The sequence below is a fragment of the Apiospora aurea genome, assembly GCF_038362705.1.
Source record: "Apiospora aurea strain CBS 24483 chromosome Unknown utg000002l_segment0_segment0, whole genome shotgun sequence".
Lineage (NCBI taxonomy): Eukaryota > Fungi > Ascomycota > Sordariomycetes > Amphisphaeriales > Apiosporaceae > Apiospora > Apiospora aurea.
The window spans coordinates 548,121-575,989 of NW_027117389.1; the positions used below are offsets into that span (position 1 = coordinate 548,121).

General features: G+C 56.0%; 9 protein-coding genes across 9 annotated transcripts; 4 read left to right on the plus strand and 5 right to left on the minus strand.

The window, feature by feature from the left end:
* Nucleotides 1-2,913: 2,913 nt before the first annotated feature.
* On the minus strand, nt 2,914-4,086 carry PG986_002565 (pyruvate kinase; the record flags this gene model as incomplete). The annotated part of the gene is made up of 1 exon (XM_066838787.1): nt 2,914-4,086. One exon carries the CDS (start codon nt 4,084-4,086, stop codon nt 2,914-2,916), a length of 1,173 nt encoding a protein of 390 aa, XP_066703851.1.
* A 47-nt stretch (nt 4,087-4,133) lies between these two features.
* Nucleotides 4,134-4,555, minus strand: PG986_002566 (pyruvate kinase; the record flags this gene model as incomplete). The annotated part of the gene is made up of 2 exons (XM_066838788.1): nt 4,134-4,501; nt 4,549-4,555. 2 exons carry the CDS (start codon nt 4,553-4,555, stop codon nt 4,134-4,136), a joined length of 375 nt encoding a protein of 124 aa, XP_066703852.1.
* A 2,104-nt stretch (nt 4,556-6,659) lies between these two features.
* Nucleotides 6,660-7,368, plus strand: PG986_002567 (uncharacterized protein; the record flags this gene model as incomplete). The annotated part of the gene is made up of 4 exons (XM_066838789.1): nt 6,660-6,665; nt 6,772-6,847; nt 7,038-7,101; nt 7,221-7,368. The coding sequence occupies 4 exons, from the start codon at nt 6,660-6,662 to the stop codon at nt 7,366-7,368; spliced, it is 294 nt and encodes a 97-aa protein (XP_066703853.1).
* Nucleotides 7,369-8,815: 1,447 nt separating this feature from the next.
* Nucleotides 8,816-11,352, minus strand: PG986_002568 (uncharacterized protein; the record flags this gene model as incomplete). The annotated part of the gene is made up of 2 exons (XM_066838790.1): nt 8,816-9,097; nt 9,145-11,352. The coding sequence occupies 2 exons, from the start codon at nt 11,350-11,352 to the stop codon at nt 8,816-8,818; spliced, it is 2,490 nt and encodes an 829-aa protein (XP_066703854.1).
* Nucleotides 11,353-13,478: 2,126 nt separating this feature from the next.
* On the plus strand, nt 13,479-14,669 carry PG986_002569 (uncharacterized protein; the record flags this gene model as incomplete). Its single annotated transcript, XM_066838791.1, has 2 exons — nt 13,479-13,649; nt 13,710-14,669. 2 exons carry the CDS (start codon nt 13,479-13,481, stop codon nt 14,667-14,669), a joined length of 1,131 nt encoding a protein of 376 aa, XP_066703855.1.
* A 631-nt stretch (nt 14,670-15,300) lies between these two features.
* PG986_002570 (uncharacterized protein) lies at nt 15,301-16,818 on the plus strand (the record flags this gene model as incomplete). Its single annotated transcript, XM_066838792.1, has 1 exon — nt 15,301-16,818. One exon carries the CDS (start codon nt 15,301-15,303, stop codon nt 16,816-16,818), a length of 1,518 nt encoding a protein of 505 aa, XP_066703856.1.
* A 375-nt stretch (nt 16,819-17,193) lies between these two features.
* Nucleotides 17,194-18,892, minus strand: PG986_002571 (uncharacterized protein; the record flags this gene model as incomplete). Its single annotated transcript, XM_066838793.1, has 4 exons — nt 17,194-17,565; nt 17,645-17,812; nt 17,889-18,654; nt 18,813-18,892. 4 exons carry the CDS (start codon nt 18,890-18,892, stop codon nt 17,194-17,196), a joined length of 1,386 nt encoding a protein of 461 aa, XP_066703857.1.
* A 1,316-nt stretch (nt 18,893-20,208) lies between these two features.
* Nucleotides 20,209-22,734, minus strand: PG986_002572 (patatin-like phospholipase; the record flags this gene model as incomplete). The annotated part of the gene is made up of 1 exon (XM_066838794.1): nt 20,209-22,734. The coding sequence occupies one exon, from the start codon at nt 22,732-22,734 to the stop codon at nt 20,209-20,211; it is 2,526 nt and encodes an 841-aa protein (XP_066703858.1).
* A 3,204-nt stretch (nt 22,735-25,938) lies between these two features.
* PG986_002573 (HET-domain-containing protein) lies at nt 25,939-27,842 on the plus strand (the record flags this gene model as incomplete). The annotated part of the gene is made up of 2 exons (XM_066838795.1): nt 25,939-26,063; nt 26,627-27,842. The coding sequence occupies 2 exons, from the start codon at nt 25,939-25,941 to the stop codon at nt 27,840-27,842; spliced, it is 1,341 nt and encodes a 446-aa protein (XP_066703859.1).
* Between the last annotated feature and the right edge of the window lie 27 nt (nt 27,843-27,869).

Sequence of the window (27,869 nt, forward strand, 5' to 3'; positions counted from 1 at the left end):
CAGTAAAAGCATAAGCAAAGTGTACAGTAAGGGCACACTAAGTGCCGAAAGATGTCACAGGGGACGTCAGAAAGAAGTGTTTGCAGCAAGGGAGTGCAAATGAAATAGTCCGAGGCATTGAAAGCCATCTGCTGCAATGAATAGTTGCAATGAATAGTTGCAATGAAAAGTTAAGACGAGATTGATGGTCAAACGGAGGACCGAAGGGAGAAGAAGATGGAAGAGACACTGAGGTCTTGAAGATGCAGCCTTTAGAAGAGGCAGACAGAAACAAGGGTGTTTTCGAGAGATTCAGGCAAAATCGGCACTGAAGGGCTGCATGCACCAGATAGCATCACGTGCGGGGTAGGAGCCTTGACCACGAATATTTGATGTACATGAGTATGGTATCTTGAGGCGAATACCTGAGGACATATTGGACGTGCACTCACGAGACTGGCCTGACAGGATGACCTTGTTGAACACATCTGCCACGGCGCCGTCCCGGTGCTTGGCCATCCTCTGGACGACTCGATGGAGCAGATAAAGTATGTGTATCAGACATGGGGGTTCATGAAGAAAGGAACAGGGGCACTTGGACTGCCACTGCAGGCAAGGGTGTATGGCTCCTTGCTGTGGTGAACATGAAATATTGGGTTGAAGCATGACAGTCATCGCAGATGTAATGCCAAGAGTGTTGAGCACATATGATGATCCAGTTGGGTGCTGAGTCAAGCTGGGTGATGTGGTAGTCCCAGTTGGATGACGAATGAAGGTGGATGATGATTCAAGTCGAATGGAGCTGTTAGACGGCGAAGAGTTCAGATAAGAAGAAGGAAGCTCGAGCATCATAGATAGATGTCAAGTGGGTGGGTGTTGGTGTGGTTGGAAGGGTCCTGGGTTAGATCAGAGATGGCTTCGGATGTCCACAGTGAAGGAAGACTGCCATATTGAGGATGGGATGTGACAAGCTGAGGAAGAGTAGATGATGATTGAGGACTCAGAGACGTGAAGGTATGAGATGAGAGAAGATTGAGTATGGAAGATAAGTATTGGAGGAAGAGGATGCTATGATGTGATGCTGAGGAGGATGAGATGGATGGAGGAAAATGGAGGGAGAAGCCTAGGTTTATATAGACCATCTCCAGCACGCTCAAGCTCCCCATGAACCTCACCACAACCCCCTAAGTCACTGGATTCTCTTTCTCTCTGCCTTCTGTTCTCTGTTTGATCTTGATTTCAAATCATTCCCATCTCCTCTTTCTCCCCAACGCTCTCTTGCTGCCTGGCATCACTAAGACAGACAGATGCACAGCGCCGCAGCATCATGCTTCGCTAAGACACTCATCTGCCCGACAGCGTAGTCGCAAACGTCCAGCAGTGGGGATACTGCGACATCATCAAGCAATAGACTGCCAATGGCAGATTCCCATGCCCAAAAGGTCCGGGGTAGAATCATGTTGAGATAGTGGATGCTAGGCAGCAGGACATCATCACAGCTGCTTCTGCCCGTGAGGTGGCTGCAACGACATCCTCGTCTGCCAAAAACAGCATTCACTGAAAGCTCCATCGATGGAGACCAGAGTCCCGATTGATGTCTCGATTGACGTCCCGGCGAATCAGCTCCTTTCACGACACGCCAGTCAACTTCAAGAACCCCGGATGTTGGGCCTCAGTGATCAGATAGGAACTGCATGGTTCTTGCATCTGTGGGGAAGGCTGATTGCAACATCGATCAGTTCCATGCATCGCAAACGACGGATCGATCCCGTAGCCTTTCCTCCGAGATCAAAGAAGTTGCAGCATGATGATACGTCACTTGGCGGTGTAAACGCAGACATGGAGCGCAGATGTTGAGGAACCTCTTTGGCAACCCGTTCGACTGACATCATGACAGCTTTGCAAATAAAGCTCGGTGCATAATCCTGCAGCATATTGACACATTCACCTCCATGTTGATGGGGAGGTCTGCCAATCCCGAGTAGGAGCAGCCGAAGAAACGGAAGCGAAATGGTTTAGTCGGTAGGAAATGGAAAGGGGGAGAACCACCTGGATCGGAAACATACAGCCAACGACATCATGACCAAGACCGTCCGAATCAGTTCTTGCTGGCCGCCTCGCTATTTTCCAGGCTGTATTGATGCCCTATGCGATTTTTGCAACCCAGAAGTGGTGATGGCACCTTTCGACATAGTCGCCCAACAAGGCGAAATGGGAACACATCACCAACCCCATAGGATATGCATTGGTCATGTCTCAGGAACACCAAGCATGTACATCAAGAGTCGCGCCTCTCCACTTGTTCTTGATCAGTAAACGATCAAGCAAACGGTAAATGTTGGCATGGGTTGTGCCGATTCGCGACCAACTTGGTGAGAGACCAGGCAACAGCAGCAAATTTGGACAGGCGCATGATTAGTCAACCATCACTATCTCACAGTCTCACAAACACGGGTCTGGAGAAACCTGAGGCGACTTACCTCTGAACTCATACTAGATTCACATCCATCAAGATGTGGCATCTAGGTAGTGGCGATGCGGCGAGTGGTATCGACAAAGGGGATGCATATGAATCGGGGTTCCAACTCAGTCAAAGGTGGCCATGGCAATGTAGCTGCCATTTTGTGTACGTTGATCTGACGCCTATTGCAAGTTAGCACACGTCCTAAAAGCCACATCATAATGTTATAGGCAATACACCAACAACCTAAAGCCCGAAGGATCGGATGGCCCAGTATCATGCATGGCGTCCATTGTTGTTTCACCGTGACGGATTCGAAGGGTCGACGACCTTCGGGGGTTATTTGTTCATAAAGAAGTAGTAATTCATGAGTCTATTATTTCGTGAAAAAAGGTATTGTTCCCATGCTGCCTACTCCGTTCCCGTGATCATTCCAGAGATCTATGCCATTCATTTTTGTTCGTCTAAATTCCTTACTCCAGGCGGCCAATGCCCAGGTGCTCAACGTCAGCCTTGACGATGCGGAGGGTGTTGGTGTTTCCGAGACCACCCTTCCAGCCCTGGACGACAACGAGGGTGTCACCGTGGGAGATGGTGTTGAGGGACAAGGCGTTGGAGACGGCCCACTTGATGCGGCGGTCGACGTCCTCTTGCCAGTTGACCTTCTCGAAGTCGGGCTTCTCCTCGGGGAAGTGGAAGGGGTAGACACCGCGGTACAGGTGGCCATATCTGGAGGTGTTCGCGCTACGAGTCACCATGAAGATGGGGCACACGGGGCGGTACTTGGAGATCAGACGGGCTGAGTCACCGGAGGTGGAAAGGACGATGATACCACCGGCGTTAAGGTCCAGGGAGGCACGGACAGCGGCCATAGCACAAGACTCGGTGACGCTGACGGGGCGCTTGACCAGGGTGCACATCTCCTCGAAGGTAGCGACATAGGGGATGGTGTTCTCGGCCTTCAAGCAAGCCTCGGACATCTCGCGGACAGCCTCCTGGGGGTATGAGCCCTTGGCGGTCTCACCAGACAACATGACACAGTCGGCACCGTCGGTAACGGCGTTACCAACATCGGAGATCTCGGCACGAGTGGGGCGGGGGTTCTTGATCATAGACTCAAGCATCTGGGTAGCGCAGATGACGGGCTTGCCAGCCAGGTTGCACATGGCAATCAGCTTCTTCTGGGCGGCGAAGACCTCGGCGGCGGGAATCTCGATACCCAGGTCACCACGGGCAACCATGACACCATCAGTCTCCTGAAGGATCTCACGGAAGTTGTTGAGACCTTGACGGTTCTCAATCTTGGCAATGATCTGAATGTTCTTGCCCTCGGGGCCAAGGACGTCACGGATGTCCTTGATATCCTGACCGCGGCGGATGAACGAGGCGAAGACCATGTCGACGTTGTTCTTGACACCGAAGCGCAGATCGTTCTTGTCCTTCTCGGACAGAGCGGGCAGATCAACATCAGTGTTGGGCAGGTTGACACCCTTCTTGGAGCTGATGAAGCCGTTGTTGAGGGCCTTGACCTTGACGGTCTTCTCGTCGGGGACCTCGAGCACCTCGAAGGCCAGGATACCGTCATCGACGTAGATGATGCGGCCGGGCTGGATGACCTTGGTGATGTTCTTGTAGTCGACGTACATGTTCTCAGTGGTGCAGGCGGTGGCGTACTGCTCATCAGTGGTGATGTTCAGAACGGTGCCGGCAGCCAGGGAAGATCCTCATCATTGGCAGTGTTGCCAGTTCGGATCTCCGGGCCCTTGGTGTCAAGGGCAATGGCGACCTGACGGCCCTTCTGGGACTTCTCGGCAGCACGGGCATTGTCAATGACAGACTGGTGGTACTCGTACGAGCCGTGGGAGAAGTTCATGCGAACGACATTGAGACCAGCGGTTCGGAGCTTGTTGATGGCCTCGGGGAGTTGGTCTTGGGGCCGATTGTGCAGATGATGGAAGTACGGCGGAGGTTCTTCTCGGGCTGGTGCGCAGTATCGATGGAGGCGAGCCACTCGATCTTGCTGCCGACCGAGAGGTGGTCGAGGGCGGTGTTCGCCGAGGACTGGTTGCGGTGGTGCGGCATGGCTGCTTGGTCGACTCTAACTTTACTGGCCATTGTGAATGATTTTAGAGATTAGCTGGGAACTCTAGATGCTGAATGGGGTATGACAAGAGGTGGTATGGCGAGGGAAGCTCAAAGATAAATATGAGGTCCGGGCAGTCGGAGAGGGACGGAGAGGGGAGAGGTCGGCGGTATTACAGGGTGAAACCGGACAAGTCCACAGGGAGGATGGGATGATAATTGCTACTCGGCCAAATTTTTCGGGATCGGTCAAGGGGATTCAGGAAGTGAGGTTGCGTAGCGGCGAAAAATAAGCGTCTGGATGCTCAGGGCTCTCGCGATATACGGAATATATCGTTCGACCTCAGGTGGCCAGAGGGGTGCAGGTACCATAAAAATGGAGGGGAAGGCATGATGAACGACCGAAATAGGTCCCGCCCGCAATAGTGAAATGCGACTTACCAGATGATTTGTTGTCAAGGACAAAACGCGGGTCCTGCAGCTGAAGTTTCGCACCGGTTTCTTTAGTGAAGGAAGGATGGTTCTTGGACTTGTTTCGTTCCCTGGAAAGATGATCTGACTGGGTTTTCCGTCGAGGGAGTGGGAAATTTTTATTTTTGTATCTCCCGCGTTCTGCTCCAGGAATTGGCTTTGGCTTTTTGCGATCCGCGGAGCTTCCCCAAGCTAGTACAAGCCAGACTGGCGACGAACGAAACGGGCAAAAAGTGCCTCAATCTCAGTAGCAAGCAAACTGTAGCAGTAGCAGTACTGGTACACGGGGCTCGAGTACTCTGTCTGTTCTGGACTGGGAGCGAGCGAGTGTGCAGGGTGCGTGAGTACAATAGGCCCGTACTGGAGGGGTCGGAGGTGGGAGCGAGTGGGATGGCAGTTACAGCTGCTGCTACTGGTTCATCTGAGGTGGGCAGCGCCTCTAGCTGCCCCTCCTTTTGATTGGCAGCAGCAAAAGCAACACAACCAACAGGGAAAGTGAGCTGCTGCTGCTAAAACAAAACAGCCTGGCTCGCCTGGGCACGCCCGTCCATCGGATTTCGGGGACCAGCGCCCGATTTCACTTACCAATAAGATAACATATTGCATTGCCAAAGACCAGCACCCTGGAAGTCCGAAGGGTCCAACTGCTCCATCGACCTCCTGCTGCTCCCGCGCCCTGCTGGCTAGCTGGAGATTCTGTTGCACTCCTGCAGTCAGGTCCGTCTCCGAAAAGTCTTGGTACTGCAACTGCCTGACTCTGGCCGTGTTACCAGGTTCTTGGCGGGCATGGCCTTGCGTGGCTTATCGCACCCGCATTGGAACCTTACCTGAAAGTAGCGCATCGCAACTCAACGTTTTGGCGAAACAGTGAAACGGGCAATGAGCGCCAGTGGCCAGGTCAAAGAAGCCGCAGCCCCGCCATTTTCCAGCCAAAACTCGGGCCTAATATTTGCCAATGGGCTGTCGTCCATGACACCCGTGGGCAGTCTTCGGCCATGTAGGATTCTAGGCTCTCCGGCCTATCCACGCCCGTCGGCACGTCGTGTCGTCTCCTTCCTGCTTGTCCTTTCCTGTCCAGAAATAGCAAGGCGGTCAAAGCGGGTTTGCCGGAAACACATTTGCTTCACTTTTGTCGCTGCTGGCGTGATGGTGGGGTAAGCTCGCAGGCGAGGGTGAGGAAGCGGCTTGCGACCCGCAGCTTCCGATAGCTCAAGCTGATAAGCCTCGTAGTGCGTTGCTTTGTTTCGTTTGGCTGATGGCTGCCTGAGGCATTTTGTCCAAGAGCTGATCTGGCCGGAGCGAGCTGGCCGATGACTCAGCCAAAACAAGAGCCATAGCCACACAGCCACAGCGCATGGCCACAAGTTGAAGATGTGCTCACACTTCGGGGGGTTGGTTGGCCTGCCCCACCAAAGCAGGTGCCTAGGCAGGCTAGAACAGCCGCTAGGCCAGTGCCCATCGCATGACACGGCTCTGCTACTATCGGTGAAGGAGTGCAGCTGATTGAACCTTGCGATCGTTAAGCCCCATCACCTCAACCATCACCAACCACATACCTCAATCTGTCCATTTCCCCGAACCCACATCAGCATTCCAAGGCAAGTTCCTTGAATAGCTCTCTGCGAATCTCGAAACGAAACAAGACAGCCAAACAGCTTCTTTCAAAATGGTGGTCAGTACCGAGACACCCCAACCCCCCGCAGGCTGGCTGCTTCAGCCGGCGGCTGCCGAAGATTTGGGCGCTGTATTCTGAAACTTTTGCATCTTCGCTGCCGCAGTTCCTCAACTTACTGACGTTTGGTCTCTGGGGAAAGCTCGGCAAATTACTCCACTACAGCGTCGATGCTGTCCTCAGTACGTCCCTGACCTGATGTCGACCGACCCCTCCCATCCTCGGGCCGCTCGTGTGGCTCTCTGCCCCGTCGCTCGGCATACACAATGCTAGGAGCTCCGAACGGAACCTGGCGCTCGCTTTGCGCCACAAGCTCATGCTTTCGAAGAGGTGGCCCAAGGGAATGGAGGGGAGTGTGACGGAGAACAATAGCTGACGAAGATGTCGTCCTAGTCTCGACTGTCCTGGCGGGCATGAGGCGTTCGACCGGTTTGACGTGAGTAACCCGCCCGACCCTAAGCTTTCCCTTGAGGAAGCAGTGCACAGGGAAAGGAGCAGGAAGAGAGACATGAGTGCGCAGCCGGCTAACGCTTGACCCTATATGGGACTCGGCAGACCCAGTTTCCAGACGAGCCAGATCATGGGCGAGAACAACAAGGAAGCCAACAAATGGATTGAGAAGTACCTGGGCGTCGGCGAGTGGGTGATGGACACCTCGGTAGCCATGGCAGGCTCGAGTTCGTTCTTCAAGCGTGTTCGTTAAACAACGGTGCCGCCATCTCGTCACATCGCAGCCGCCGCTAGAAGCAGGAGGGAGTATGATGAGAGGAGAGGAGAACGAGCAGTTTTCCTCCCAAGGTTCGGCAGTGCGTGCGTGCTTGTGGTTCGATTCCCCAGAAAGCTCAAGTTCTCGAGAGGGGGCGGATGACGATATTGCTGCAGCAGAGTGATGTGACGAACTTTGTGGGCGCACAAGATACGCTTTCAGACTTGCGGCCAGCAGCAGCAAGCGACATCGGGAAATACCGGAAGAGATTCAGAAGATGAGGAACTCCGATGCATCGTGTCGAGTTACCGAAAGGCGTTAGGGCTGACCAGGGCTTTTTGTTTTGTTTCGCTTTGCTTCGTGTCCAAGAGAAGATGCATAACATCTCTCTACTCCTATATGCTCTTTTAGATATATGCAAATCGAGGGAGTGCACGCAACTCTACTTTCAAGTCCCCATCGAAATCGCAAAGAGAATTGGGGGAATGGGCATGTGCTACAGTCCTCTCTCCATGGGGGAGACTTTAGGCGGGTGACGCTCCGTTGGACTTTCAAGATGGAGCCCCAGTAGCCGAGGTTTACCGAACTGGGGCGCTCCAGCCCTCCGAACCCCCGGTGGGCGAGAAGAAACGGCTGCATGGAGGGCTCGCTGGCGCTTGCTTTCTTTTCAGCTAAAAATAAGTCCAGTGGACTATGGCGTAGGGAAGTGTAACATCTGATTTGCTGGTTAGGGTATTGTAAACTGCATCGTCCCCTCTAGCATTGTCGATGCTTAAGAAGAACCCCAAACCCACGTGGGAACAAAGCCGCAACGACGACAACCTAGCTGGAATACCAGGAGCCCATGGCTACGGGTAGAACATAATAAAGTTATTAGTAAATTAGGTAAGTAATCTATGCAATACCTATTATCCGAGGTGCTGACCGAGGCGCTCAAAAAGAGCCCCATCCCCACGTGGTAAACCGAAGCGTGCAGCAGCAGCAGCCGCTATAGCTACGAGTATGACTTGGGGGTATCTATTTTTACTGCCAGTATACAACCTTGGTCATATCGGTGTACTGCTGTCATCTGTGAATTGTTTCCCACCCCTGATCACGAACATAATCCTACATGTGTCTACTTGCATATGTGATGCATGCAATCTGGTGGTACGTCCCACTTGGACGACAGTAACCCAAAGCTCGTGGAATACGTAAGCATATTCGTCCGTGTCACTGTGAGTAATGCATGTAATGATGTTGTAATCCCTTGCTGAACGGGATGTAAGTACATGCCTAACTCTGTCCAACAACCCACCCGAATACACATGATGCATGTAAAGTAATACAACAACCACCAGGCGCCATCGCATCGTAATCCTGAAAACTCGATTCCTGTCCACAATGTACTGGACAGCCAGGTACACTGCCAACCACCACTAACATGTTATTCAAAACACCGATACTAATCGATATCCTCCCTCCGGCTCTCCGTCATCAGATCCAAAGGGGGCTCGTTGTGATCGTCGTGCTCGTCCTCCTTCTCATGGTTCTTATCAGCCGCAACCGATGTCTTCCTGTCCTCCCCACCACGGTGCATCGACAGGAACTCGGCCGGCACCTCGTTCGTAGAAGACCGATGATCACCATGCCCGTCCTCCTCGTCACTCGTCTCGGCATGGTGCATTTCGCTAAGGAGGCCCGGCGGGACCTCATTGTCACTCTCATCCCGATGGTGCTGCTGTTGCTGCAGGTCTTCCTCGTCGTGATTTTTGCCGCCGCTTCTTGGTGTACGGACCGCTTGAGCGGGCTATTTGCCTTGCTGCTTCCGCGGCTGCTGCGGCTTTGTATCTTGCCGGCCTGTGCTTCTTTCGAAGGCGATTTGGGCTGCTGCTGCTGCTCGTCTAACACGAAGCCGCCCCAGTTTCGAATCACACTACCGGTGTTGTCTTCGTCGAGCTGCCGCTGCCGCTCAGCCTGGATCTGTTCGTTGTCGTGTAAGGTTGAGGTTCGCAATGCCTCTTGTTCCCGGTCTTGCAGATCGATCAACCCGGATTTCGCTGCTCGCCGTTCGGGTTCTTCCACTTCCTCGTTGGCAGCGTCCACCAAATCCTTGTATTCGATGCCGTGACTTTGCATAGTCTCCAAAAGCAACTTCTCACCCTCCTTGAACCCCGTAAGCTCGCCGCCAATCGCCGCGATAAGCAGGTTGTACCCCTTCGACTCGGCGTGAGCGAGGCAGCCCTCTATCTCCTGGGCGGTGCGCATCAGGTCGGTGTACTGGGCGCGGAACAGCTTCTCGTCGCGCTTGCGCTGCTGCGACTCAGCCTTGTCCGGGCTGCCGGCGTCTTCGAACCCCGCGGCATCCATCAAGTTGCTGATAGCGGCCGCGAGCCGCGTCTCGTAGCCCGAGATGTGGGAGACGACGTCTGACCAAACTTCGATGCCTTCGTGCAGCGCCTCCAGTTCACGATCAACGGCGGCCTGGCGTCGCGTGAGCACGGCGGTTTCCCCTTCCCACCACTCCTTGGCCATGGCTAGGGTGCGGCGCTCTGGCCGCAAGTGCATGAACTCCTTCCCGGTCACTCGGCCTTCGATCAACCTCGCCTTTTCGGCAGATACCTCCCGCGAACTGTCCTCTGTCTCTGTACTGTTGCAATTTTCCTCGTTGGCGTGCGCGCCAAAGTCGAAATCCTTATCAAGCTCGAGGACGCGGACTCCGGGTCTCTTCATCATGTCGCCGATGCTCCGCTCCGTATCCTTCAAGGCGCCGCGGTAGCCGCTCAGACCGCTCTCGCGCTCGCTGCGCGCCTCCTCCATCCTACGCTCCAGCTGGACTTTCCTGCTTTTCAGCAACCGCAACTTCTCTTCGAACTCTTCGATATCCAGGCACACGGTCTTGTACTCGGAGTCCATACTGTGTATCTCCCTCCGCAGCGGATCGTCTTTGTCGGTCTCCATGGCCTTCAGCTCCGAGGCGATCGTCTTATGCTGGGTCGAGAGCCTGTTGGCCTTGGCGATGGCGGCCAGGCGCGCCTGGCGGGCGTCGAGTATGTACTGGGTCTCCTCGGCCTTGAGGTCGGCCAGCATGGACATGGTGCGCGCAATCGAGTTGCGCACCTGTCTCAGGGACAGCGGCTTCGGCTTCGGCTGGCGCACAGGGATGACCGCGGGGGCCGGATTCCGGGCGTACGGGTCCGCCCGAGAGCGCAATGGAGACTGCGACGCTGACGACCGGCGCGATGCTGGTCCTTGCGGCGTGCTGGCCTGGCTTGACCCCTCGCCGCCAGGAGTCGCTGTGTCTCCTGATATTTGGCGCTCTATGGCGGCACCTTGCGCGTCTAGTAGCCTCTGCAGCTCTGCTTGGATCTGTCGCTCGCGCCGTTGTATCGTGCGGAACGTGGTATCGGTTTCGACCGTTGTCGCGCGGTCGGTCGTCTTGGGTGAGCGGCCAAGCAGTACGCTCCCAACGAAGCTCATGCTTGACGCGGCGTAGTCCTGGTTTTGCGATGGCGCGCGATCATATGTCCTCGGCGGCCGAATACGCTCTCGCCGTAGCGCGCTGTCGCTCTCATCGTGGAACTGGTTTGCAAAAGGGGGCGTCCAGGAGGGCAGGTTGCTCTGGCGTCTTCGGAGTTCTCGGCCGTCTTGTTTCTGGTGTATTCTGCCCTGGGCTGCGGCTCGGGCTTCTCGCTGCAGGCGCATGCGGTCTACCACGCTCATGGGCGGGTACTCCAACAACGGTTCGGCGTAGGCCACCGCCTTTGCCTTGCCCTTGCGATCTTTGAAGTTCTTACTTGCGCGGGCGTTGTCTTCGTACGGGTCCATGTCTTGTTGGGTCTCTGGAGATAGTAGCGGGGAAGAGGGACGGGGCGAGAGGTCTCGGAGGTCGTAGTCGTTCGAGCTTCTAGGGGTGCGTTGGTTATTGGTATGGAGAGGGAGGAGCGGTTCGTTGCCGCCGCGGGCAATGCGCGAGAAGAACGAGGGGTTGGAGGGTGTCATCTTGTAGTATTCTCTAAGCGGATTATGTTGTAAATTAGGTGCAAGACTAGATGTTCGTGGTTTGTTCTTGAACTTAGGAAATAGACATATCGAATGGGGAGAGGTGTGCTTGGCGGGCTAAGCTAAGGAGGGCAGGCAAGCTGTAACATTTCGCGACGTAAGGTGAATCTATTTTGACACAAGTGATCAGACTGGGCAGAGTCAGTCAGGATGGTGGAAGCAGCTGATCAGTACTGGAAGAATAACGTCAGTTCGCCGACTTGCCGTGACTGTCGGTATGGTAACCTGTCGAATAGATACCTAGGTAGGACAGATAGGGTGCAGCGAAAGGGAGCTGTGACGTGCCGTCATGACTTATCGATAAGAGCTCACGCGCTCACGAGCGCCCTCCAAGTGCACACATGCCTCCAAATGCCCAAGACATGCAGCCTCCCAGCCGCGACGTCATTGGCCTGTTTCTTTCGCATTCCCTGCACTGGACTTGGCTCCGGCTCCTCTTAGCTGGGCACCCAAGACTGCGCATTAGTCAACCCCCACGTACGGCAATTACATACAATAGGTGCTCAGTGCTGTTGTTAGCTGATCGCCAGTACGGTCCACTGTCCAACTGAGGAAACAACAGAGATCGGAGCAGAAGAAACAACAACCACCCGACAAGCTGGTTGTAATCTGGAGATATCCATCCCACTTTGTTTTTTTAGCTTGCCTCAAGAGCCGATGTCACCCAGGTTTTGCAGGACGGGCAAACAAACTGGTCATTTCTCCTCACTATGTCCCGCCCTCACTGCAACCCCCAGCCACCATGCCCAACGCCCAAATTGACTAGGGAGGTAGAAGGATTTATCCGCGGCAGGATTCAAGCCTTGCTGTCGCTGCAAAGCCAATGTGGAATAAAACCCTCCCTTTCGTGCACTTTACTTGAAACACGAGCGATCGGCAGTTCTGGGCCACTGCAATCAACCCTGGGATACATAGTAGGAGGCCGAAATAACGACCCCCTTGTCAAGTACCGAGCACGAGCCAGATCTTTAAATAACGCGCATTATTTTAACATAACGTGAGCATAACAAACCCTGTCACTACACGGTGGATAAGCACTTATTTACCCATCATACTTAGTAGACCACGGTTCCAAGTTTGCCCAATTGCTTGTCCAAGGCCGCCCCTTGTCAGCTTTGTCCCCGTACGGTCCTTACTAGGCTAATCGGTCATAGCTAATCACAGCTGCCAATCTAATTGAGCATATCGTGTGAAGATCCGCGCCCACCTTCATGTTCATGCATTAATTGCGGAAAGCATAGCATCCACTGTGCTGCCAGGAACCCAGCCTCCGTTCCATTCCTACCTTCCTACCCCGGACCAGCAGACATGCAGAGCCACCAATCGCACCTGACGGAAGAATGAGCCCATATATCGATTGACTCTCGGTAGAGGGACCAGCCTGGGAAGCAGACCCAGTGTGTCGTCCCTCTTTGGGAAGAGGAGGATGCCGTCTCGGTCATAATGGCTGCATCCTCCCCCGCCTAATAAATGAATAAATGCCAGGAGATCTGCTGCTGCTCGCTGCTCAAGCTTTGCCCGTCACGTCGTCACGTCACTGCATTGTCCCGAACACCTGGTCTGGTCTGTTGCACACACAGAGGTTGTGGTTCTATGATCCCAGCAGTCGTATTCTAGGCCCAACAGCACTGTTCCTTGCAGCCTGCCAAACTTGAGAGTTCTGTTGTGGAACCATCCTCGTCCCCCTTTGAGGAAACATTGGTCGAGAACTGCAGCAAGCATCTGGCGCGAGGTGTGCAGTTCTGTCAAGTTCGATCCTCCCAGATTCCACAAAACCCCAAGCGCAAAGACCGCTTCCTGTCTCGTGAAAGGGACGGAAACACACGGTATCTTCAATCGCAGCAAGGCGGTCGAAGAACACGGAGTCACGTCGCTGGCCTCTAGTTGGTGTGCTCTAGTGTGTATCACGTCTGTGGAATATATAAACGCCTTAGCTGTCGTTTTCACTTTTTGGCTATCCTGGTGCCAACTGCCGAAAGGACATCCTATTACTCTATCCCTAGAAAGCCACCTACCTCTCGAAACCATGCCGTCGCCATCAGTCGGCGCAAGCCGCATTCTAGGCTATGCTGCTATGCTCGCCCAAGCCAGCATGGTGGCTGCCGGTCCTCTCCCCTGGAGCCGTAGGAGAGCGTGAGGTCGCCTGCGACGCGAACAACAGTCTACTCAAGGAGTTCCGAGCCACATCCCATACCGCCGAAGCCTCCTCCTTCTGCAGCAAATACGTCCATGCCGAGGTAGGCCACCCACACCGTCACTTCACTGCCATGTATCCATCAACTAACCTAAGCTCTCAGCCTACTGAAATGGCTGCCGCTGCCGGCACGGTTTCTATCGCGGCCCACCCCATGAAATTCTACAGCATGGAGGCGTACCAGGCCGACGCTGCCCCGCTTACATACGGTTCACCGCCCACCGCCAGCCCGGTTCCCGGCAGTCCTGGATGCTTCGGGCACACCGGCGATACCCCCTGTGCCGTGTCCCAGCAAAAGCGTTCCATGCCCACAGCGCCACCCATGTTGCGTGACTTGCCTCTCGTGCAAGAGTCCTCTTCCTCAGCAGCCGCCCCCGCCCTCCCGAGCTTCGTCGATCCCACTTACCCGCCAGCGAGCGTGAGCAGCGCCTGCTCGTGTCACCTGTCTAGCTCCAGCCCTAGCTCAACCAAGCCTGCAGTAGCTGCTGCTGCTGCTGCTGCTACGTCAACCGGCGCCTCGTCAGCCGCATGCACCACCGTGACGGGCTCCTACCCCGCGACCACGGTCCCCGCCTTCTGCAACCCGGCCCTGCACACGAACGCCCCGAGCCTGGCGAACCCCAACAACATGCCCGTGGCCACGATGACCGTCGGCGCCGTCAGCAACAAGGTGGACTGCTGCTCGTCGTGCGCCGGCATCTTCAACTGCGTCGCGTGGCAGTTCGTGCCCGTCCACACGGGCGAGCCGTCGGAGAAGCTGCCCGGCGGGTTCGACCCCTGGGGCCGCGGCGACTGCCAGGTCGTCTACCACACAGGCGCGCCCGACGAGGCCAAGAACGTCACCACAAACGACGCCCTCGCGGTCTGCCCGAACGGGAAGGTGCACGAGATGCTGAGCGGCAGCAACAACCCGCCGGTCGCGGAGGGGGCGAGCACGGAGCAGTGGAACAATGTCTACTTCAACGGGTGGAACCAGGGCTCGTGTGGGATGCCGTTGAACGCGGGGCAGAGCGGGGATTCGCCCGGCATGGGAGATAAGTCGAATCTTTGCCCGGGTAGTTAGGGGTGGCAGGCAGTGTTGTAAGCTGGGGTTGTAAGATTGACTGCATCACGATAGCTACGTCGTTTTGAGATTAATGAAAGGGAATAAATACCTTGAAATATCTTCATAATTGATTCATGCCGGTGCCATATTATACACACAATTTATTCGGGCGAAGGATCTCGGAGTGATCCCCTCGCGAATGGGACATTTACCTGTTATCCGGCCAACCCTCTCGTATTTGTTCCATTTGGGCATGCGGATCAGAACACCAAGGAGTGCCTGAATCTGTAGGTACGGGCTTACTTACTTCAGTATGCAGTGGACTTCAATAGGTATTCGATTGATTACACACATGAGAGATGCCTAATGTCCCAGGGCAGGACCTACGCTTGGTAGGTAGGTGCGAGTTCCATTGAACGGGCGTGATTGTTCCTTCCCGTATCAACCGAAGCTTCCTTGCTCATCTGGTTATCCCATTGAGAAGGCGCGACTTGCCTGGCGCCCTCGACGCTTGCTCCACCTCCAACAGCCTCCAACCATTGGAACAAGACCAAGTTCAGTCCTCCCCAGAAAGCATTTCTTCAGCAAAACCAACACCATCATGAATATCTCGAATCTTCTTAATCCAATCACGGCACCATCGCCAACGATGTCGACAGCAGACCTGGGCGGTGGCGGCATGCTGGACCGCTTGCCCGACGAACTCCTCTGGGACATTGCCGACCTCAGTCGCGTCAAGGACCTCGGCAGACTCACCCGTACCTCCAAGCGGATGCACCAGAGACTCAACCCGTACCTGTACAAGGTCGGCATGCAGCGTGACGGCCGCCCCTTGCAATACGCATGCAGAAATGATGGCCGCGACGACATCATCTCGCGCGTCTTGTTGTACCACAAGCCACAACAGCACGCTGGCATACTTGCGCACCGCTTCCGGTACGGTTACAACTGCCAGGCACAGAACACGACGCCTCTTGCGCTGGCTATCCGCTACTACAACCTGCCGGTCGTTCGCATGCTGGTCGGCCAGGGGGCTGACGGGCATCAGCCTAGCATCTTGGCAGACGTGCTGGCGCGTCCCATTTTTGATCTCGACGATGGAGTACAGATACGATTCGAGTTGGCGGAGCTGCTCGTAAAGGCAGGCGCCGATGTGAATAAGGTCACGGGAAGCTCCACGCCGCTCCTGCTTGCCGTAGAACACCGGTGCGAATCCCGCGTTATCAACTTGCTCCTGAAGTCTGGAGCCGAGCTGAAGGGCCCTTATTCGCCCCTGCATATGTTTCTCGAGACTTGCGAGAACTTCACCGATGATCGCTACGAGTCAGCCAAACTCCTCGTCAAAGCTGCTGCCAAGAATCCCGATGCGGCTCAAGACCACTACAGTATGCTTCTATGCCTCAGACCGCACGAGGATGAGCGTTGGATCAAGCTCGTCGCATGGCTCCTGGAAGCCGTCCACCCTCGGTGGACGCAAAATGGCGAATCCTACAGTGTATATTTCCTTCGGAACCACCTCGAGTGGCTTCCCAGCTTCGACTTCAGTTACAGGTACGCCTCCACACCCGAAAAGTCGGTTAGATATGACCGTGTGCGGCAGGTCACTGTACGCATTCTGGAGCTCCTCTTCGCCAAGGCCGGCTCAACAGTGAATGACTCTAGCCCCCACGGCACACCGACCCCCTTGATGATCGCGGCGGGGCTTCCGTGTGAGTTTGATGGTCTGTTTTACGATGTACTCCGTATGGGAGCCAATGGGCGCGTCAGAGTCGATGGAGCAACGGCCTTCCACTACATGTTCGAGCACCCCTGCCACGCCCTGAAGGAGCGAATTGCGCCGCTCGTCGCCATCAACTGCCCCATCAACGCCAAGGACCGCGATGGCAACACGTTGCTACACAAGGCAGCACTGAGAGGGATGGTGCCAGAAAGCTGGCTGCCGGAGCTTACGAAGTACAAATTCGACTTCATGGCGAAGAACCGCGCCAGCCAGACCTTCATCGACATCCTTTGTTATAAGCCGGCTACGTCGTTCTACCCCGCGTGGTACGACAGACGATTGGCCGACTCATTACAACAGCAGATTGAGGAGCTGAAAACAGCCACGTCGAATAACCGGAAGCGTCCCAAAGATAGAGGCAGGGGACCCTCGAATAACAGGAAGTAGGACAATAGGGTTATGACATGGAATTGCAAGTGGAATAAACGAGTGTCTCTCATTACGCAATCAAGTATGCTACCTAAGAAGAGTAGATGAATTGGAATGAACGAATGAAGAATTCACCTGTGCATCAAATTGATTATGCCATTGGTACATATACTGATCCCGGCGTCGACCAGTTGTGATATCACGATGTGTAGGTAATAGTCATGTCTCCGAGAAGATCATCACCGGGCAGGCGATTTTCGTATGCCACCCACTCATGGTATCAAGCTTCATTATTGTTACATTGATAGACATGTTTATTTGATTCGTGTACGCCTCCGCTTCCCTACCGCCCCCTCGACTCTCATTCTCACGCGCTCTCACTCACTTTCTACTTCACATCAAATCCCCCACCTCCCCACACGGCCCCGAATGCGCATGCGCATGCCCATGTCCATGTCCCGCCGTGAGACCTCGCGCATGGTTGAGCGCCCGATGCCGGTCCGCGGACCACCGGCGCTGTGGCAGCTTGACCTCGGGCAGGCCCGCCCAGCTGATGGCGTACTTGGCGACCGAGTTGGCGATGGCCCGCGTGTTGGTCAGGAAGGCGCCGTGGTCCAGGTTGGCGACGGTGTCGCCCGCTTGGTGGTAGTTGGCGTCGAGCGGGGCGCCGGCCTCGCCGCCGAAGAGGAGCGCTTCTTCCGCGGTCTTGAGGACTTCGGCGCCGGTGAAGAGGCCGCCGGAGGGGATGCCGTTTTCGATGAAGCCCTGGGTTCGGGGGTTAGTGAGATGTATGCGTGTGTGTATGTGTATCGAAGCGCCAGGGAGGGGGTGATGGGAAACTTACGGCGTAGTCGGACCGCCCGCTGAAGACGGACGGGACCGAGGGCAGGCCGTTGGCCTTGAAGAAGTCCTCGAAGTCGCGCTCGAGCACGTCCGAGCCCGCGGGGCCGGAGAAGTTGAAGGCGCTGCCGTCGCCGTCGTAGATGCCGTAGACGTAGTTGGGGCTGGCGATCTGCAGGAAAGAGAGCGATGGTCAGCCAAGCAAATCAGAATCGGGACGGACGAAGAGCACCGCCGGGGCTTCTTACCATGTCGAAGTTGAGATAGGCCCGAATCTTGGCAATCTCCGCCTCGGCCGTCTGGTTGAGCTGCTTGACGTAGTAATACGACCCCAGCTTGCCAAACTCCTCGGCGCCCCAAAACGCGAAGCGCACCGCGTTCTTGACCCGGAACCCCGTGAGCGCCAGGGCCACGGCCCAGATCCCCACGGACCCGGACCCGTCGTCGTTGATACCGGGCCCCTCGTACACCGAGTCCGAGTGCCCGCCCAGCACGAGCACGTTGTCCTTGTCCCCTTGCTTCGTCTCGGCGACGACGTTGTAGTTGGTCCGGTTCTCGACAATGGACTCGACGGACAGGTCCATCACGAGCGGGAGCGCGGCCCGAATCGCCTCGCCCTCTTCTTGCGAGATCCCCACGATCGGCGCGTTGGACTCGCTGGGCGAGCCCAGCGTCCCCGCCACCGACCCGGGGACGTTGTTGTACACGATGGCCGCCGCGGCGCCGGCAGATTTGGCCAGGAACGCTTTCTTGGAGAAGTCGCAGGAGCCGCGCAGGACGAGGGCGATGTTGCCCGCCAACTCCTCCACCGGGAAGTCGGCCGCCTCGCAGCCCAGATTGGCGACGGCAACCACAGGCCGCGAGAGGGTCTGCCCATCCGTGCCGGGCGTATAGGTCAGGGTCTTGGGCGTGTACTCCTTCCTGTCGTCCCCGGTACCCGACGAGAGGGTCGCGGACCCGGCCGAGAAGAGCTCGACGAAGGGCTGCTTGACCACGTCGAAGTAGCCCGTCGCGCTGAGCGTGTCGTACAGCCAGTCGACCGTGGCGTTGTGCCCCCGCCGCCAAAGGCGCGGTTGCCGCCGTGGGCGTCGGCGATGTCCTGCAGCGTCTGGCTGCCGGCCAGCAGGTCCTCGAGACGGATGAGGTCCTGCAGGGCCTCCGAGGTCACGTACGGCTTGCACTTCTTGTCGCCCGCCGCGGCTGCTGCGACCGCGGCGGCGGCGGCGGCGAGGAGGACGGTTGTGGTCTTCATTGTCGCAATGGGGATAAAAACCCAAACCAGACCAAAAATGAGCTGGACCGTGTCGGAGAGGGAGTAGACGAAATGGAGGGAAGGCAAGAAGAGCAAGCGAGAGAGGGTATGCTTCGCTTGAAGACCAGAAGAGAAGAAGCCACTCAGAACATGCCCACAATCCGCGGCGGGCGGCAGTACGGTATTTCTACCAGTTGCCAAGGCGGTCGCGTGCTGTGAGCGTTTGCTTGGGAGTTCATATCCCCAACAAATGCGATTCGCCAATTAGGAGAGCAAGCAAGTTATATGACTCGACGGGTATCGCTTGGCTGCATGAACATAATATGATGGCTAGATGGAGGGCAGGTCCTAAGTAAACCTAGAATCTCGCATTAGTCCAGACTGGCATCCGATCAAGAATCCAGAGGCTGGGGACAGGCAATCTCTATCTACATGAACCTATCTACATAGGTACCTATCCAGTCGCTTGGCGGCCCGAAGCCACCTCCATGGAACCCGGATAGGCGAGAGGGGTAATCTTCTTCTGGTGGTTCCCCTCCTGGAGTCCTTCCAGAACTCCCGCGAGCGATAACGAACTTTCGAACCGCATACGGAAGGAGCGCCGTCTCCTATCCGCTTGGCTCTCGAGCAGAACCGGCGGTGCCGCCAAGATGGCCCTTCGGCACCTGGCTTGGCAGCTTAGCCCGAAGAGGAAGGCCGAGAAAAGGCTCACCATATTCGTCCTGGACACGACGGCCAACGAGGCCGAGCAGAGATGCTGTTCTGTAACCAAATCAAGAAGTCCCATCCAGACCAGTCCGTAGCTCTCGGGGATGATGCAATTTCGGGTGATTGTGTATCTAGCATATAAGGGATGCGTATAATGTACCGGCTATGAACAATACGCTATCTAATAATAGTAAGCAATGCAATTCGTTCCCTTATTCTAGTAGTCGCCATGACCTCCCAATGCAAGTAGGTAGTAGTCCTTGTCCCCTTTGAAATCGAAGCAGGACTCTAATGTAATGCAGGAAAGTCCCATCCAACCCCTTTCGCCTATTGCCAGGCTTATGCGTATAGTGCTTGAAATCATCGTCCCCGCGCCGAACACGGGGAATTACAAGTGGTAGAAGTAAGTAGTCAGCAGTGACAGGCGAACGGAATCGAAGGCCTCAAAGGGTCCTTCATTTCGCCTAGTAGCGCCAAAAGCCCAAACCCAAGTGTCATAACTCCATCCAACTAACGCCAGGATCGTCATCATCCATTGCAGGATACTCCCTGATGGTTTTACCATCGTCTTGCTCCGAAGAAGAGCTGGTGCCGTCGCCATCTACCAGTCAGCTCCAGAGGCCAGCCCCAGGGTCGACGGGATCGAATATCCCGTTCCATGAACTGCTCTCGCGGCGACTGCGGGAGGAAATGTTTTCCTTGGGCGTCGACTCTTCGTGGGACGATTCGGCTCTACGGAGAAACGGATCATCACTGTCCGTTGCAGTTTCACTAGGCGAACGAACGATATCCGGGCCAAGGGCGCTATCGTTACTGCGGCTGTCTATATCGGCATCCGATGTGTAAGGATCGCTAGTCTCCATCTCCGTGGAGTGACTAGGACCACGGCTCGAGAATATCATCGAGGATTCATCCAGGGTGGCCGTCGTCGGGACAGGGCTTTCCTCCACCTCGGACGCTTTGAGCGCCGACAAGGTGTCGCCGGGTCCAAGCGCAGTGCCGTCTCGAGGCACTTGAGGGTTGACCTTGACGGGCGACGGGGGCTGAGCAAAGTCGAAGGCATTCGGTTCGTTTGTCGAGGATAGATGGGGCGTCGTAAGAGGTCCGGTCTGGAAGGCCTGGTTCTTGGAAAAGCGCTTCAGCTTAAGCTTCGATTTCCCGTGCGGTTTCCGTAAGGCCATCTCAAGTTGCTCTTCCACGTCTGTGTCATCATCTGTGACTTTATATGGGTCTTCCAGGCGGCGAGGAAGGACAATTGGTTGCTGTGCGCAACTGCCACTGGACCGCCGGTGACGCTGCCTCAACTTATCCTTGGCTGTCACGGTTTCTATGGCGGGCAGGTTTATATGGAAGGCTTCGCTGCCCCTGAATGGGTTGACGAGACTGCCTGTGGCCATTCGTCGCAAGTCAACTTGGCTTTTGCTAAAAACGACACGCGCTCGCAAAGCATGCACAGCTCTATCGAGGGCCAACTCCACCGCGCAGCGGTCACGTATGCGTGCCAGCTTGGGCCAGGTTGCGCGTTCGCCCAAGAGACATGATCGATGCATGAAACTTATCGTCGGGTTCTTCAGGATCCTGGGAAGATCCAGAAGCCCCATCGCAGGAAGGATGTTGATATCACCCGAGTACTTCTGGCTCAAAATGGAGCGCAATTTGCTCACCAGGGTCGGGAAGATGCCGATTTCTGCCAAAATGTGCATACGGTGAAGAGCCTCTCCCTTTGCCAATTGTGTCATGGTGGACAACCAATCTCCTTCATCGTCATAGTGCACATGGTCTTGAGAACCCGATATAGGATACGGCGCGTCTTCTTTGGCGAGAAAGGGGACGACGTGGGGGTTGACCTGGGAGACGATAAAGTGGTTGACGTTGAACATCTCGGCAAGCCTAGTCATGGGTAGATCGTTGTCGACTGATCCATCGATCCACATTTGAGGTGTGGGATTCCACGGGCTGTGTTCTCCTGTGAGGGGGCTCTTGACCAGTAACGGCGCGGCGCTGAATACCAATGGTACGGAGCATGAGGCAGCAACCGCAGACCATATCATGACGTTGGGCGCCGTGACATAGTTGAGGAGGCGGGGAAGCTCGTAGACGGATGCAGGCGACACGCAGATGTTGCAGATTCTCCTCGTACGGTTGTAGGCCTCTTGAAAGGTCATATCGCCCAGAAGATTCTGCATCACTCGGGTCAGGTGCTTGATATCAGACCAGTTGCCTTGTGTCAGCAGCCGGCGGACATGATCCATGAGGCCATCCTCATTGCCTTCCTCTTCGAAAACCGCGAGATCCCCATAAGGGAACTCTTCGAGCAGCTGGGGTATCTCGTCATCTGTCCTTGTGCACACTACAGCGCACACGATGGAGCCGGCCGAGGCACCGGAGATGATGCGTGGGATCAGTTTTACCTCAAATAGCGACTTGAGAACACCGATATGGCTCATGCCAAACGTCCCGCCGCCGCTCAGCAGGAGGGCGCTTCGCCCAAAGCTTTGGCGCGCGAACAGAACAGCGTCGAGCAGGTCTTTGGTCTCCAGGCCTCCAGGCAAAGGGTGGGCACTGCGCTCTACCACGGCTGCAATGGTCTGCAATGTGGAGTCAACATAGCGCTCGATGAGCTTCTTGGTGCCACAATACGAGTGCCTGTACAGATCGATGTTCCCCATACCTCCTAGGTCTCTCGATAAAGCGGTCCGAATGAGGTGTAGCATGCCGCGTAGGTCACAGTTGATGCGTGCCGTATCCAGATCCCGCAACCGCGACTCGATCAAATCCGGTTGGTAATCGCCGCTGGATGTGTCGGCTTTCCACTCCTCGTTGCCTTCCAGTATATCCAGTTCTTGCGCCGCGGCCTCCCATTGGCTATAGGTGTCGGCATTCTGTAACCTTACCATGAGTATCTGTTTCCGCTCGTCCAGCTTCCGCTGAGCTTCGCGCTCGGCTTCGGAAATGTCATCTCTGCACGGCAAGGCAAGGCTGCTCAAGCTCCTCAGGGCCTTGTATAGAGACTCGGTTGCCGAAACCGCCGTGGTCTGTGGGCATATTGTGTTGGACGCAGAGTCACCTTTCGACTGGGTCTTGCGGGACGAGGGCGGGCTTAGTCGAAGGCTCGGAAGGAGTAAGTCAGTCATGACGAGCAAGACAAAGACGGGATCTGAATTGGGTGTGATCGGGGTGGTCGAGACACTAGACGGGCTAGCATCCTAAGCCCTTCTGCTCCGGGGGTCTCCAGACTCGGCAAGGTCGGGGGACCAAAAGTCCGAGGCGGTGAAGTCGTTGCAGTTACACTATCTGCTCTCGTAGAATATTGGCCGTATTGACGCGATGCACGGCCGCGAATGTAGGGACCGAGAAGTTGAGGGTTCGTAGGAGAACAGAGTGTCGCGAGGAGGTGTCGGCGTGTACTGACTTCGCATGTGATGCGACACGCCAGTAGTGAATTCGAGGGATCGTACCCCACAAAGGGTCGACGGCAAGGCGGGTTCGTAGGGTATATGGAAGCCGAAAAAGAGAAGAACACAGAACAAGAGAAATGTGGTAGATTAGTTTGGTTGGAACGACGCGGTAGACGAGGCACTTGCTTGCCCGGGCGGAAGGAGCAGCAGACAGTCAGTCAATAGCGACGACGACGACGACGAAGACGAGGAGTGTTTGAATGGGGATAGGGCGGGATGGATTATTGATCTGACAAAGACTTATTAAAGTGACTGGGCCATGCAGGCCTAGACGTCAGAGTGGAAGCGTAGCGTTACATTAAGAGACAATAGGCACTACACCTATGTACAGGGCGGTGGGGAGCAGTAACTGAGCACTGGGGCCGGTACATAACTGGGGGGCAGCTAGCCCAAGGAATTTAGCGAGACTAGCGACCATTGACTGCCACTAATCTGACGAATCGAGATCGCAGGTTCGAGTGCAATTGGATGGCACCTAAGCCGAGCTGAGATCAGCGGCCGGCATGTCGAGGGGGTCCCCATCCAGAACCCCATTCACCCTGCTGACCCCCAGCATTTCAGCATTTGGGCCCGCGCCCAGCAGCCAATGCAGCTAGCCACAGGGTCATCTGGCCCCCAATCAAAGGCCCTGTCCACCCCCAGTTCAGGTGGCCGCTGTCTGCTACCTCCTTTTTGCACAACAACCACCATCACCAACAGGTAACTGCTGACCGCAAAATCAGGGGATACCTAAGGCTGTTACGCGGCACTAAACAAGCAAGTATGGTCCTAGCTGCCAGTCTTGCGTACTGCTAAGTCAAGGCCAGATAGCTGCATACGTGTCCAAGAAGGTCTGCAAAAAGACACAGATGCAGGTCCAGACACTGGGACAGCCCATGCAGCAGACGACGCACGGGATGCATGTAGTGCAACATTGCCATGGGCCAATTCGCGGATGCCAAAAGAATACGATCAGCCCAACTTGTCCGACTCGTGACCCAGCACACCGTCTCCGGCGAACGGGCAGATCCAATGGCTGCCGACCACGGGGTCACACCAGACAGAAAGGCTTTGTGCAGTGCGGGGTGGTGTGTGAGACACGAAAGCTCGACATAGCTGTCGGGCTTCGGGTGCCTCTGCCCTGCCATCACCCGATACCAAGACGGTCGTGACTTGCAAGGCTGCGCTGCCTTGGAACGACCTGTCGATCCATTGCTCTTCTTGCTTCAAGAGCAAAAAAAGAAAAAAAAGAACAACTCTAAATAGGTAGGCAGCTAAATAGAATGCCGTGCGTAAACCAACAAGGTCAGGCTGTCAGGAGAGAATGGCGGGAACTAGGCAGCGCCAGCTTCATCTATGTAATCCATGCCCTCAAGGAAAAAGCTTAAAATTCGCCGTCGCCTGCTCCCCCAGCCCTGCCTCCCTGTCGGAGCCAGTGCCGAACGAGGGTGCGTATGCCAAACACGTAGTTGCGTACGAAGTGCATCAAATGCGATCCGGTTTGCTTTTCGGGCACTCTTCAACAATCAAATGTGCTCATCATGTCTTGATCTTGCAATTGTTGAAATGGAGGGGCCGTAATGCAACCCCATACCTATCCGACGGTGCATATATCCGTCTCTTCACCCCGCGGTCCGCTCCCTCGAAAACAAAAATCGCTTCCCCCAAAAGGCAACTTGAAGCACCGATCCATGCATCCCCGTGGGGAGAGGTTACAGCACAGATGCTACTCACCCCGGGTTTCTGCCCGACTGGGTTACGCTCCTTCGTCCCCAGCTGTGTCATCGGAGACTCAGCTCCGCTCTTCCATGAATCATGTGAAACTCTTTCTGCATTCAGCAAGACGACGACGAGACCAGCAAGCTTGATTGTCAACAATCCTTTCCATTCTCTGACGTGCCATCTCGAGTCAGGATGTCGTCCAAGTATTGGTAGTAATATTTGCATCTCCGCATTTTTCGTTTGAATTTCTCCAGCAGACTTACGAGCCGCGGACCGCATACTGCTCGAATGTTTACTACTATGGTGAAAAATGACCCAAAGCTTCGTCACTCGACCACTTGTCCCCAACAGCAACTTCGGCTTGATGATGCAAGGTGGGATGAAGCCACGTTGCTTACACGCGCTGTGGCGGAAAAAATGCAGCGCCGGATTCAGGACAGCAAGAGTAGGTAGTGACTCTTGTCAAATATATGCCGGTTCCTCTCTCGTCACTCTCTGTGTTCCTGATTCTGGACAGCAACTAACCTAGCACGGGCGCCAAGCGTAGCCTGGCACGAGGCGTCCCGTCTCGTTTTGGTGTCTTGACTCCACCGTGGCTCGAATTGACTCGAATGGCGCAGTGCATTAACATGAAAGACTCGAGCCGTTTTACGAGGAGAATGCCTTAGTTGCTTGTTTGGATCTGAAGAGACTCACCAACTTATTAGCAAAGGAAATTCATATACAGCATCCCGCAATGCAGTGCTATGGCGTAGTGCAATATTACCACATATTCATTAGGCCAAAACTGGACAAGTTTGCAGCCAGCTTGGGGTTCTTGCGAATGCCAATTTTTATGAGTTCGCCAGCCAATCGAACCCGGCCAGGCTCTGTTCATCTATGCTCGTATCTCGACCAAGACCTGTTTACAGTGCGTATCCGGCCGGGCATGAAGAATATGTAGATATGCCATGGCCGCGGAGGGCCGGCCAAACTCCATGATGGGGCCCGCCCATCTGAGGCAGCGCCGTCCGGATCTGGATAGCACCTCGGCCGCTTTTGCCAATCCTGGCGGAGTGGATACAAACACACATGCAGCCTGCCAAATTCTCGTCAGCATTGCCGCGAAAACCTTTTGACTGGTAAGGTAAATTGTATGATACCCCATTTCTTGTCTCACTAGAGGGGACCATCCCCAAGATGGACGCCCTCACAGACGACGAATTCCGCGTCATAATCCTCTTGCCCGGCACGAAGGACGAGCCTCTCCGCTGCCAACTTCTCGCTCGCTCCCTCGCCGACCACCCGCCCTACGAGGCGCTCTCGTACGTATGGAGCATCAAGCCGGCCCCGGCGCACCTCGAGCTTGATGGAAAGAAAGTGGCCATCACTGAGGGCCTGTAGGACATCCTGTTCCGGCTGCGGTACGCAACGGCGCCGCGGACGCTATGGATCGATAGGCTGTGCATCAACCAGTCCGACACCGCCGAGAAGAGCGCCCAGGTCAGCCGGATGCGCGCCATCTACTCAAGCTGCACCCGGGCGCTCTTGTGGATGGGCGAGCTCGAGGAGGAGACGCAGCTCGCGGATGCGGGAGCCGGGGTCGCCGTGCTCGAGTACATAGCGGCTTTCGACCCGGGGACTGACTCGGACTCAGAGACCGGCTCCGACTCGGATACCGACTCTAACTCGGACACCGCCTCCGATACGGAGACCAGCGCTGGTTCAGAGACTAATAACGACTCTGAGCTAGAAACCAGTCCCAGAGAGGCTGTTGCCGTTCCTGTTCCTGAGTGCGCAAAGTCGGAAGAGGCTTTCAGGGCCGCCATGGCGGCCCTGGGTCTGATTGGTCCCAGAAAAAACCCCTGGTGGCACCGCGTATGGACAGTCCAGGAAGCCATGCTACCCCCGACGCCGTCTTCCTCTGGGGCCCGTTCTCGATCTCGTGGGATACCATGGACGCCGCGACTCGGACTTGGATCCAGACGTCTGACTACGAGGAGAGCCTCACCCCGTCGCAGTGCGAAATGCTGCACGACCCCGGGCGCCTGGGTTCTCTGATGGCAACAATGATCTGGATGAATTGCTATAACCACGAGACCGGCGAACCGCCCCTGCCGACCGCCATCAAGTGGCGCACGCGCTCCGCGACGATGCCGGTGGATAAGGTATACGCCCTGACGGGGTTGAGGCTCGCTGGCGTCCTGCCCCGGAGCGAGAAGTGCGACTATTCGCTGGACATGAGACAGGTCTACATCAATTACACCCTGGACCTGATCCACCGCGACGGCGACGGCGGCGACCTGCAGCCTCTGGTCATCGATCCCCGCCGAGAGCCCGATGAAGAAGCAGGCGATGAGGGGCTTCCCCAGTGGGCAGTGGACATGCGGTCATTCCCCAAGTACGACACCGTCCCCTGGCGCCAGCACCACTTCTATTCCCGCTTCGAAGCGAACAAGGGCCTGCCCCGCGACCACCCCCGTAATACGACGGCGCCGCCCTACGGCTCAGCGGCGTCGCCATCGACATCATCGCCGAGGTCGGCGAGGGCCACTTCGTCGACGTCGACGGCCCGAACGAGTACCCGCCCATCCGCCCCATCCTGCGGGCGTGGTGGACTATGTACTGCAAGTCCTCCTTCGCGAACCTCGACGTGCCCGACGACGTGCTCTACTGCGGCCTCGAGCCCGGCAACTGCGACGCCTACGGCCGGTTCTGCCGGCTGGCCCTGGGGGGGCATCCCCGGCGACGACGACGACCAGACGCCGCGCGAAGGGGAGGCCGAGCCGCCGGACCGCCAGGACGTCGCGCGCCACCTCCGGACGGGCGAGTCGATCGAGCACCTGCGCGTGTCGGTCGGGCGGACGATCAAGAACCGCCGCTTCTTCGTCACCGTCGGCGGGCTGCTGGGGCTCGGGCACCTCGAGACGGAGCCGGGGGACGAAGTTTGGGGGTTTAGTCACGGGCGGATGCCGTCCACGCTGCGCCCGCGGCGAGGAGGAGGAGGAGGGGTAGGGAGCAATACTGATGGCGGTGGTGGTGGTGATGATTATGATTGCGTGGGGGCTTGTCATGTTCAGGGGATCGATCATGTTTGGGGATGAGGGGATGAGGGAAGCGGCAGAGTCGGG